We start from the raw sequence: 13,174 nt of genomic DNA on the forward strand, positions 1-13,174 counted from the left end.
TGGAAATGCCTTTTGCTTTGCATAACATAAACTGATTATATTCGTTATAATACTGTATTTAATTTAATTTGATGTCAAAATATGTTCTCTAATCTCAGTACTGTTTGTTTATGGGCAGGTTATGGAGTCAGTCACAGCATATTTCAGCTATGAGTGAAACACAAGGTGGCGGTTCATAGTTCCCCCCGTAAACGGCAACACATCACCAGCTCAGAATTCAGTGACACCAGCAATAGAATTCTATTAGCAATATTCTATTAGAATAGAAATTGTATATTTTTTATTTCTAAAATGCTTGTTAAACAAGTTTAAATGTATGTAGTATTGTAAACTATGCTGTATTCACCCAAATAAATTAAATTTATCTTATATTTTTGTCCATGGGTGTTCATGCTTAATAACAAATGTTTATCTTTGATTATTGCTGTTGCCTCTAGTAATTGTGAGTGTGATTTTAAATTTCCAGCCCATTTTGAGCCAGCAATATAATAATTTTTAAACAACATTTGACTTAAAAAAACAACCTAGCATGTTGGGTAAAAAAAACATTTAACCTAATCAGCTGGGTCAAACTAACCCAGCATGTGTTCTGTCCAATATTTACCCAGCGCTGGGTTGCCAAATAACCCAAGTTGGGTTGTTTTTAAACCCAAGCTTGAAGGTGAGTAAATCATGGGGTAATGTTCATTTCTGGGTGAACTATACTTTTAAAATGCAGAGAATTAATGTGGTCGCAGACAGTTTTTTTTTCAAATCTCTCATGTTTTTCCAGGTTTGAATGGCTAAAAAAATAACCTAAATGTTTTCAATGTGGTCACAGACTGTTGGACCCACTATATATGGAATAAATTCTATACGTACAACAATGAAAAAAAGTCAATCCTTTCGTTTCTTACTTTCCACAGAGTCGGTGGTCCTTCTATGAGCTTTGCATTGGTGCCACAGTACTGCAGGGCCAAGTGTAAGCACTCGGTGCCAAACTCAAAGTCAAATTCACTGCACTGCGAAGGAGAAACCAGGACAAAAACCAGAACAAAATGAAACAAGAAGCTCCAGTTTGATAAATGCTGATGACGCAAATCAGAACCACACAAACCTCCAGTCAAACACCTGTGTAGGAACTAACTTGAGGTCATCAAAGGCTGTTTCTTATAGAAACGAGCCCATGATTTTTGTAAGAAATGTCCCTGATTCTGGTAACACACTGAATAGAGTTCTTGAAGCTAATCGCTCTAAGACAGCGGTTGGATTACACAACCTAAATCATGCCACCCGAGACGTTACGAGGGCAATATCTACAGCAATATTTCATCCCGACTGGAGAGGAGAGCTTCGCTTACATGGCGCTGTGATTTCAAGGCAAATTAAAAGAGAAAGTCCTGCAATCATTTAACCTTTGGCATTTTCCCCCCCTTTTCATCAACGCACAGCCAGACCCTCATGGGGTTGGATGTCTCTTCTTTTGTGAAGCTCAAGCTCTCTAAGACTCAATGGGATGGCATGCTGAAATGGCATCAGTCATTTGGAGGCTACCACAGAGAGGGTTTTGACACATGGCCGTCGGCTACATCCAAAAACCCTCACTCAAAACACCCACCTGAAATAACCCCCTTTGTAAAAAGCGTCAAACGCACTGAATGCTACATAAAAAAGAAGTATGGACTGCCTTGTGTCACGTGATGGCAGAGTCTCATAGAAAATTGGGTTCAAAAAGCAAGGAGAAGCATATAAATCTTCGCAGACCCTTCACTGCTGGGGCTGGAGAAGAAAAGCCCCAGAAGAGCCGGAGTGTCAGGTAACACCCGAGCGGGCTTGATATTACCCATTCTTCAGATTGCCTCATCCTCTGTATTTCTTCATGTCATGGTTTTATCTTTATTTAGAATTAATTGAGGACGGACAGCTGTGACTTGACACAGAAAACTCACGCTAATGTTCGATATCGCAGCCAAAAGCAACAAGACTGTGAAATCAAAGCTTTCCAGAAGCAAAAGGTTCGGCACCCAAAAAACGGCCCTCTCAGCAGCCCTATAAATCTCAATGCTTCTTTTTAACACTTCTATCTGTTAGTTTTATCGAAAGTTTAACTAAAGGCTTAATCAGATCCAAAGATCACAGTCCTGCAGCAATAAATGATGAAAATACACTACACTTAACCTCCATGAGAAACTTTGCTAGTCTGGATGAGAACACAGCATTTCTGTGAAATTGTTCGAGTTGATCTTGAGAAGAAATAATGCAATAAAACTGCGATTTTGCAGTCGGCTATGTAACCTAGGCCAGACTAAACAATTATGATTTATTATTTTGACACACAACTAACTACCATGGGATTAATAATAAAAGTCACAATGCCTTTGAGCAAAAGAAGCTGTGGGTTTATGTAAATCTCAAGGACAATGAACAAAAGAGGCAAGTTGGTCCAAGATTTGAACACTGAGTGCTTCTTTGTCAAAGTGAGGTAATATTTGTAATAAGCGCCACGCTACGAATGCATTGAATACTACGTACTAACAGTACCGACTACCTTATGTCATGTGATGGAAGAGTCACAAAGAACACTGGGTTCAAAAAAAAGTACATAAATCTAATATAAACCTAATTATTACGAAAATTCTCATAGAAGATTTGATCCAAAAAGCCACAGCAGTGCATTAATCTAAAATAAAATATTTAGTAGACAAATATAGATAAATGTATATTTATTGGTAAATATATAAAATAACTGATACATATTATATAAATATTTAAATGTACAATATATTGATTTTATTGAAAAAAGTACATAAATTAGTATAAAGCTATATTTAAACCTAATTATTATGAAAATTCTCATAGAAAAAGTGGGCTCAAAAAGTAACAGCAATGCATAAATCTAATATATAAAATATAAATAAAATAATTAATTAATAATAATAAGAAATAATATAATAAAACAATTACTAGACAAATATAGATAAATGTATATTTACAGGTAAATGTATGAAATAATTGATACATATTATATAAATAGTAAATTTATAATGTATTGATTTTATTACAAAAAATAAATCCTAAAATTTAATTAAAACCTAATTATTATGAAAATTCTCATTGAAAATTGGGCTCAAAAAGTAACAGCAATGCATAAATCGAATATAAATAAAAATATAAATATTATATAAAAATATATTTAAAAAAATATTTGTAAAAATATATAGAAAAATATATATTTTACAAAAATGTATATAAAAACAATTATTTGGATGGAAGAATCCCAGAAAAGTGGGTTAAAAAGGCAACGTCTGTGCCTAAACTTAATATTAATAATAATAATAATAATAATAATAATAATAATAATAACAACAACAACATTTATATAAATACTTCTCTATATAAATTTTTTATTTAAAAAAAAAATATTTATTTTTTATTTTTTAAATATTTATATTTTAAAAAAGCAAATGTACATAGATGTAACATAAATATTAGCAATAACATACATTTATATACAATATATATATATATATATATATATATATATATATATATATATATATATATATATATATATATATATATATATATATATATATATAAAATATTTATAAAATTTTATTTTACAAAAATGTATATAAAAACAAATATTTAGATGGAATAATCTCAGAAAAGTGGGCTAAAAAGGTAACGTCTGTGCCTAAATCTAATATGAATAATAATAATAACAGAGAAATATTACATAAATACCTCTCTATATAAATATTTTATATATATTTATTCTTATTTAAAAAGAAGCAAATGTACATATTTAACATAAATAATAGCAATAATAAATATATATATTTTTAAATTATATAAACATCTATTGCAAAATATTTATTTGACAAAAATGTATATAAAACAAATATTTAGAAGGAATAATCTCCGAAAATTGGTTTAAAAAGGCATTTTCTAAACAACATAAATCTAATATAAAAATTAATAATAACATAAATATTACATAAACATTTTTTATATAGAGAAGTATTTATGCTTGCTATTATTTATATTAGATGCATGTACATTTTTCAAATGTACATACATCTAATATAAATAGTAGCAGTAATAAATATATAACAAAAAATTATATAAATACATATATATAAAAACAAACATTCAGATGGAATGTTGATCTCATTCAGATCTCAGAAAACTGGGTAATTTTTTTTTTATAGTTAAAAAGTCTTAAATGCTTAAATCTAATATAAATAAATAATAATAATAACAAATATTATATAAATATTTCTCTATACAATTGTTTTTTTATTTTTAAAAATGTGTATTAAAACTTATACATGTTGAGATGCCTAAAATTGCCATAAAAGTCTGTGGGAATGCCAAGGTGACAGTCAACCTTAATGTACTTTGCACATTGCATCTGAGGTTTATTCCATCCAATAAATATGTCTGGGTTGCTCATACCCGCTGGTAGGCCTGGAAAATAATGTCATAAAGAAATCCTTGAGGCATTTCACTGGCTCGGTACTTCGCTCTCTCCAGCGAGTGGTCCAGGTAGCCTTCCGAAGTGGTTGCAATAACTGTGGACACCAGAGGACGTACTGCTCCCGAGGCCTGAAAAACAAAACAAGAAAAGTACACAATAAGACAATTAAAAACATGCCCTGTACAAATCTGTTTATTCACGATTACTAAACAATGGTGCATTAGGGTCAGGCAATGAATCACTATCCTTCTCATATGCTTTTGAGTGTTTCATAAACATATGGCTTTTGCTTTCCAGCCCTTGTCACTGCCTTGGAGAGGAGATTTTTTGACGAAAATCACAGAAATCTGCAGCCAGCAAAAACATTGCTAAAACATCTTATCCGGTTTCACGCTGCACAGAGTAGTGCTGAGAGGTGTCAACAATATGTTTATCTTAGTGATTTATGGACACTGGAACAGCCCGAAATGCAGTCAAACCACAAACGAAGCTGGATATCTCGTCTTCTGCTGAGTTGTTCAGTTCCTGATGCAGATTTCATGACATTTGCCATGGAACGTTGGAATATATCTAGTGGATTCTTGTTCTGTAGCATATGGTTATTAAAAAGAGTTTCTCTGATTTAAGTTTTTTTGTTGTTTATTATATAACAGCTTCACACATATCTCTGAAAGCTGCGCCAGAAATTCTCCTACGACATCTTAACGTGGTCTGATTTTCACTCACCTCATAAATTTGACAGATATGCAGACTGTGGTACAGCAACACGGGGAACGTTCAGATAGTGTAGACATTCATCACCACAAACATTTCAGGGAGTGTTTTAAAATGAATTATTCCAAATGAAAAGTGTGTTTTTGAATTAAATCTTAACTTGTGTATAATTTACATCATTTCTGGGTCTTTTATATTGAAGCATACATGATAATAGTCTAAATCAGCTTTTCTAAACTGCCATTAAATGGCATACAAATGCACTATTTTAAAACAAATCTGTATAAAAAAAGAGAAAACGAACCCCTTGCTCTTTAGCTGCTAGGGTGATTTTCAGCAGAAGGTCTTCTTCCACAAAGGGCCGTACGGCATCATGGATGATGACCACTTTTGGTTTGGGTGTGGGTGGGTCTGTAGTGTCGCTGAAGGCCTGAAGTCCGTTAAATATAGACCTGTGTCTGGTGGTTCCCCCGTGGACTACTTTTACCTTTGTGTGATTAAATTTCTGGACAATATTCAGCATCAAGTCATGATTCTCTTTGGCAACCACAACCACAACAGTTCCAATCCATGATAATCTGTCAAGAAAACACAGACAGAACAGCTTTCATTTGTCAAGTTTTAAAAACTATCAAAAGAGACACAACAACATAATCTCTGTGACAAATGGAGTGAGGGAACAAACTGTATGTAGGGCGCTATGATTTCCGAAAACACGGACTGAATCGTGAAATCCAGTCATAAAAATGGAATTTACGGTATAATGCGGAATGTCACCGAATTTGCCAAGTTTTGTATGAATAAATCAAAAGTAGGTCACACTTAAATCAAAACGTGATATGGACTAGTGTCTGTGAATATTAGGCTGCAAAAATACCATTTAGATGTGAATCCTGCATGTTCTGCGTGTCTCTAAGTAGATGAACGGCACAGGCATGCGGTTTCGTTTACTGCACACGAACTGAAGTGCACATGGCACTCACGGTTTTCAGTCTCTGCTGCCTCAATATATGAGTAGATGAACACATAAACAATCTCTAGAGCTGCTCTGAAAGTCACTTCATGAGCATTTTACCATTTCTTTAGAGAAAAACTGTGGTCATATCATACAAATAGAAACTCAAAGGTGTTCACAGCAACCTGTCAAAATAAAAGTTCAGATTAACTTGAAGAAACTGTGACAGAAATATATTACTATATTAATAAGTCCCCCTGTAGTGAAAATCTAAATTTTTATGTTGTTTATTTGTTTATGTGGTGTTTTTAATATGCTTTTAGACAAACCATACGCAAGTCCATTAATCAACACCATTGCTGAGTATTTTCTCCTTAAAACTGTAGTTTCTCAAAGGCTGTCCCAGAAATGCGGTCTGACACAGCCCCTTTTTTTGCTACGTCACAAACTTAAGTAACCCATCATGTAAAAGGATAGATTCCTACAATTAGCATGCAAAAAATACCAACAGGATTATCATCACAAAACCAAATATTAAAAAGAGCATTTAATAGAGCATACAGAGCAATAAATTTGCAGGCGCGAACTGGAATCAAAAACTAGGGTGCATTTGAGCCTTCAAGGCATTTTGAGGGCACAACATTGTCAAGTAGGTAACTTGTAACAAATGTTACAGTATCCACTGTAGTTGTCCGCTAGTAAAAACAGTTTTATCAGTCATTATCCGCTCTGGCTGGTGTGACTGCGTGGGGGCGGGGCTAATTTGCATATTCATAGATCCGTGTATCGTAAATGAGGCAAGGGGAGTAGAGTTACATTTAAGCTGTTTTAGGGAATGAGAAAATTATTTTCACAAGAAAAAACATTTAAATATTTAATTCTGATTATCAAAGATCAGTTTTAAGGGATACAGATTTTGACTACAGGGGGACTTGATTGTAATTATCTTATATATATATATATATATATATATATAAAATTAATTAATTAGTGATGCACATTGTTATACATACGCTTGGGTGTTCTGGGTGGTTTATTTATGATATTTACATTCATTGTTAGCCAACAGGCAGCGACAGGTGAGTAGCTGCTTTCCAAAATCACATACTTTCTGACTGGTGTATCTGAAAATGAATACTTTTCTTGCTATTTAGCAGGCAAAGACCTCTATATGCCGTATTCCCTGCAGAGTGAAAGCTTTAAAGGGTTAAGGGTTTAGGGCAGGTTCGTCTAGTGTTGGGGCTTTTGAGCACTTATGTTTGGAAATGACCCTTCAATAGCATAGTATCTCTAAATTCATAATATTCATAAAACAGTAGTCAAAAAGTTCCTGGACATACCCATGACAATAACAACATGATGAATGCAGTATATCCAGATTACATTTTACGCACATTCATACAATATGGAACATACATGTAGAAGTACCTACTCAGTTATTACGATATGCGATTTTCAGTGCAGCCTGGGTAATGAACAAATTAGATTTTCAGCCATTGAAAGAATAATACATGAACACATTACTGTATTAGAACAATGAAAAACTTTTGCTTATGTCCTACTCTTCTGATGTGCCGCTTTTTGCATGCTACAGAGTTTGGAAGTGCACATATTAGACAGAGAGAAGTGTAATTTAATATTACCTATGCTTATATAGTCATAAACTGTCATACAGTCTGAACATTAAAATGTAACATTCGAAAAAATGAATTACAACAGCTCTAAGTTTGTGCTTTTGTCCCTGAAAATTGAAGTGACAGCCTTTTGAATATGAAACTCCCAGCAACCTTTTACTTCACAGTGCAATTTATTAAATATGCCAAGTCAATGTCAAGTGCTTTTAGCCTTTCCCAAGTCTTGCAGCATCTGCAGATGTTCTTAATAAGGACTGAAAAAGCTGCTCTGGACAAGATCTGCATGCAGTAGGTGTCCTTGGACTGCTGCCTGTGTACTTGGGAGGAAAAAAGTTCAGTTGTCAAACTAACGGGACGTAATTGTGACAGGCATAATGATTTATTGTTGTGCTGTTTTCGTCTGCTAATAACAAACTCCGTGTCAAGTATGTAAGCTAATAAAATCAGTTTCATGTGCTCACAGACACGGCACGGCCAGTCTCACCTCTCAAACGCTTGAATTGTGTAGCTTATCAATGGTCTGTTGAGAATGGTGCAGAATTGTTTCGGTGTGGGCAGTCCCATTCTTTCCCCGCAGCCACCGGCGGGAAGAACCACAGCTACCGGGAAGTCCACCGCCGCGCAACCGAGCCGGCCCGCGCTCCCCTCGGCGTCGCATTCCAGCAGAGACCCCGGATCCAGAGGCCTGTCGGAGGAAGAGTAGCGCTCTTGCTGCATTTCTCCAGCGTGCTAATACGCTCCTCACTTGCGGAAACCGTGTTTATAGGAATAATCAGTTAACCGGCATTCTGTGGCCATTCGGCGGCTGGTTTGAGCAGTGTTTCGCAGCGATAGCGTTGCAGCTTTCCCGCTGTTACTCTGCACCAGAGTGCGCCTGTTGTCCGATCCACTCATCATGAGATAACAGCTGGGATTTCATCTTATTTTATAGCGTCATTTAATGTTTGTTATATGATATTCCGAATCAAAATACATGCACAACATATCAACATGTGTTAAATAAAATGCATCTTCTTCCTAGACAATGATTTCAGTGATTTCTAACTTTTACCAAATTATGGCAAGCCGTTTTAACATGTAGTTTTTTAACTTCCTTTAACTGGCATCTGTTTTAACATTGCGTAGTTACTAGCATTTTTTTAAATACTAGTATTTAAATGAATAACATTTTTTCACTTTTTGTTATCATGTTATTAGTCAGAATTACCTTATAATTCACTTTAAAATACTTAAAAATATGTTACTACTAACAATTATACTAGAGTTTGTTCAGTTAATACTGGAAAACTATTTGAATTGTTACAGAATAACTACAGAATAAATACTTGCCATTATGTTAAAAAGAAACTATAAGCAATAGTAAGAGTATTACTAAAATGAGTTACTAATTGACTTGCATGTGATTACTAATACAAAGTAGATTTTAACTAGTTTAAAAAGCTGGTCTTAGAGTCTTTTTCTGTGATGACAGCTAATGATTGATAGTTAATGTAAATGTAAATAATTAAATATTGCCTGTTAACCCCACCTTATTTTTATTCACCTATTTGCACATGAAAGAGGAATATAAAATGTTATTTTTAAATATTATTTATAAACTTAGTTTGATAATAATTTTCACTATTTTTGCAATGACCCTTCTCACCTGTTCTTTATTTTATATAACTGAAAAATATTAAGCATGTTTTGAATTAATGGACCATTATAGTTCAGTTAATAAGCATCAATGTCACTTCATCCAGATGTAAATCATTATACTGAGACATTTTCAGATTTAAATTTTAATGATTTTACACCATAATAGCCAAAATGAACAATGTCACTATAGTGCAATATCTTGTCTGAATAATGCTTGCACACTAAAAACGTTTCAAAGTCAGAGCAAAGTCAAGGCAAAATATATTACATCAGCTTATACGTCACAATATTACACATAAAGGTCCTGCAAAACAATTAATTACATAAACAAATGCATATGCGTATGTACAGACATTTAATTTACACATAGCTGTGCATTTCCCAGGGTTTGAGAACTGCTCTTATTGTCGCTGAACACAAATACACAGTATACACTACAGCAAGTAATGACAAAAACAGGAACAGGCCTGTTTCTAATCATTTTTGTAATGAAATATGCAGTTGTCATTGTCAGTCTCTTTGACGTTATTATGGACAGGTCTTCACTACTGGCTGCATGTTGATTGAGATTATATTGGTGATGAGATTTAGTCTTTATAGACTCTTCTTTCCAAAGACTGCAGTGGACATCTGGTTTCACAGTGAACTCAGAGCCATGCACTTGCTCTCAAAGGTAAAGTTCAGTGCTCCTGTGAGCTGACACCACAAGCTCTCGTGTTCATGCTGAGTTTTTTAAAAACTTTAGGAAAAATCTATCTCAGTCCGAGCTGAGTCTCATTTAGCTTTCTGTCCCCGTGCCTCCTTTGTTCTTCTGCTTTTTTGTCTGAGTATGAGCATATCCCTCAGCCTTGACTCCTGATTCGTTGTGCTGCCGTGAGTATCTTTTGCATTTGCAAGAAGTCACCACTGTGATCTTGTAGGTCCTGGTGCTGCCATCCTGGCACTGGAGCTGAATCCGTTGAGTCCGGGTCTTGTCGTTCACACAGCGCCAGTCTTGACTGTTTCGGCGGTTCCAGAACTTCCTACCGTATCCGCCGATCCAGTTGGGCAGCATCTGAGCTGGAAGACACTGTCCGGTGCACACCAGTTCCTTAACTGGGTTTATGCTGGTGCACTGGCCATCTGAGATGTACTTTGTAGATCGCAGCTCTCTGCAACCGACTGGGATTCGTTCTGTAACACAAAGTGATAAATATAGTTTAGCCAGATTTGCAAATGAAGATCTGTCAAGACTTCCCCTTGGTGCTGTTCCTTCACGGTTTGTGAACAGACATAAACAATAGCGGTATGGAAGGTATGCTTGGTTTGCTTTACTTAAGCCCTTATCTGAACTGAGCGGAAATGGTTTAGCGTACAGATGAATGATGACTCTGAGCCTCTTATTGTCGGATTTCGCCGGTGCTGCTGGCTATACTGTCAGCATTGTTCTTCCTCAGAGAAGAGCCTCCTGTCAACGTAACCCAAGCCAAAATCTATTCACACAGCAGCAACACACCTCAGTTACAATGTGCCCCCCTCTCCATGACAGGATGTGATGAATGGGGATCGTAGGGACACTTTCTTCCTCCCCACTTCAAGTTACGGCTGTTCAAAATAAACAGGGTTCTCCTGGAGACTTCCTGAAAAGCTGAGCTGCACCTCCGCTCTCACTGTCTGACAAGATTCACTCAGCGGACATTGTGCTCGGCGCTCTTTAACAGACTGTGCAAACAGACTGTGTAATCCATATCATTACCTAAAGTATTTTGCTTTCCACTGATATGGTTTGTTAGGATAGGACAATATTTGGCAGAGATACAACTATTTGAAAATCTGGAATCTGAGGGTGCAAAAAAATCTAAATATTGAGAAATTTGCTAAAAACCTAAATTTATCCAAATGAAGTTCTTAGCAATGCATTTTACTAATCAGAAATTAAGTTTTGATATATTTACAGTAGGAAATTTACAAAATATCTTAATGGAATCTTTATTTAATATCCTAATGATTTTTGGCATAAAAGAAACACTGAAAATTTTGACCCATACAATGTATTTTTGGCTATTGCTACAAATATACCCATGCTACTTAAGACTGGTTTTGTGGTCCAGGGTCACATATGATTAACCCTAACATGTATAGCTGACTTTCTCCCTTACATTGGAACATGCAATTAATTGCATATTGTTAATATATTTCAATGTTCCAAAGGCAATTTAATGGTGGATTTCTCTGTGACAACTTACCCCATATTCTGTGACAACATGCCCCACTACACATCAACATATTTGTTAAATAACCTGTATCGTTTTCCTGGGCAATAACGGCGGAGGATGGACAGAAATTGACTTTCAGAGATAAACTTATGAAATAAATATTCACAAGTGTAACAACTAGCCCCAGTATCTCCATCCATAATCACTACATGGATAAAATCACTTGTTGTTTACTTTCTATTTTATATATGAGCACATAAATATGAAAACATTTAGTTCACCTGATCAAAGACAAATAATGGAGACATTTCTGGAATGACAGAAAAAGACTACTCCATGTGCAAAACATTGGATATGTGTTATATATTGTTTAAAGGTTTGAAGCATTTATTTAAAATTACATTCATTTAAATTGAGTTGACTTTAAATTCATAAGACGAAACTTTGCAACTATTTTTAGGTTGCTGTGTGGGAAAATACACAAAAAAGTGATAATTTTTACCTTTAAGAGCTCAATTTAACACATTTTAACCCGGTGAGGTTAAATAATATTTCTGACTTAAAAAAAAACAGATGTTACCACTTGTTCAACGTAACTGATGTTGCATCTATCAAATGAAGACGTGTGAAGATATTCAAACGGGGCTTCTCTAATCAACCAATCACAATTTTCACTTTCCATATAAAAAAGTGACTATTTTACCATTTTACTCTAAATGTTAATTGTGAATGAAACATTACTTTAAACACATTTCAATGACCACAGATAAAACTGAATCTAGTGTTGTGAAGTGGGGCGCGTAAACTCACCTCTCTCATGCGCGGTGAAGCCTCTTCCACCGGAGCGCGCACGATTCAGGGACGCGTTGCTCTGAGCATCCTGAACCGGAGTGACCACATGAGCGTAGAAAATCTCCGTAGCATCGTTCTTCAAAGTCAGACCACTCCTTATTAAAAAGCAAAATAAGAACATGAAATTGCACGATTCGGGTGCGTTTATATACATGGTGATGTGAAGTAACCCACAAGCTGTGGAGAGATGCTCCTTAAGTCTGAATGATTCTCACTCACTATCATGTCCTGGGTTATATATACAGTATATATACGATCCCGCCTCCAGTTTTGGCAAGAGCTCAGGTGAGCGGAATGATAAAACAAGCGCAGCCAGTCTCTCCCCCTAAACCACACCCAGAGAAACACTCGACCCTGTGAGGTGCTCCAACATCTGGAGTCAAATGAACGCTTACTGGACTCCGTGGGAGCCCCTATAATTCACTTAGAGATGTTTTTGTGCTGTTAAACACTCAGCACTTTATGTAAGCAAACTTTGTCCGTGATTTTTTAAAAGGGTGTTGCAAGCATAATGCCCACATAGTATTTACTGTAAAATTTACTTATGAAAAGTGTCAGAGAAAACATTATTTCATCCTTTAAGCAGCAGTTAATCAACAATCAATCTGTCTGGCGAGTTAACTCGATCTGTTTAATGAAAATGAGGTGCAAACGACTGTGGCAATGATGACAAGTTTGACTGATTGATTTACCGACGGATTGCTAAACATTCAATAGCTACTTA

The 13,174-nt window shown here is 35.2% G+C and overlaps 2 protein-coding genes across 2 annotated transcripts in view; both read right to left on the bottom strand.

Moving 5' to 3' along the window:
• The window catches only part of crppa (CDP-L-ribitol pyrophosphorylase A), a 41,491-nt gene extending 32,676 nt beyond the window's left edge, over positions 1–8,815 (bottom strand). Inside the window, exons 1-4 of the mRNA XM_051128478.1 lie at positions 8,250–8,815; positions 5,481–5,754; positions 4,441–4,590; positions 897–1,001 (exon numbers count right to left, since the gene is read on the bottom strand). Coding sequence (XP_050984435.1) covers positions 897–1,001; positions 4,441–4,590; positions 5,481–5,754; positions 8,250–8,482 — 762 coding nt within the window. The 5' untranslated portion in view covers positions 8,483–8,815. The remainder of the gene's footprint in view (positions 1–896; positions 1,002–4,440; positions 4,591–5,480; positions 5,755–8,249) is intronic.
• A 726-nt stretch (positions 8,816–9,541) lies between these two features.
• On the bottom strand, positions 9,542–12,655 carry sostdc1a (sclerostin domain containing 1a). Its single transcript, XM_051128736.1, has 2 exons — positions 12,409–12,655; positions 9,542–10,576 (listed from the first exon to the last, which is right to left on the bottom strand). The coding sequence occupies exons 1-2, from the start codon at positions 12,602–12,604 to the stop codon at positions 10,182–10,184; spliced, it is 591 nt and encodes a 196-aa protein (XP_050984693.1). The 5' UTR covers positions 12,605–12,655; the 3' UTR covers positions 9,542–10,181.
• Between the last annotated feature and the right edge of the window lie 519 nt (positions 12,656–13,174).

The sequence above is a fragment of the Labeo rohita genome, chromosome 15 (assembly GCF_022985175.1).
Source record: "Labeo rohita strain BAU-BD-2019 chromosome 15, IGBB_LRoh.1.0, whole genome shotgun sequence".
Classification (NCBI taxonomy): domain Eukaryota; kingdom Metazoa; phylum Chordata; class Actinopteri; order Cypriniformes; family Cyprinidae; genus Labeo; species Labeo rohita.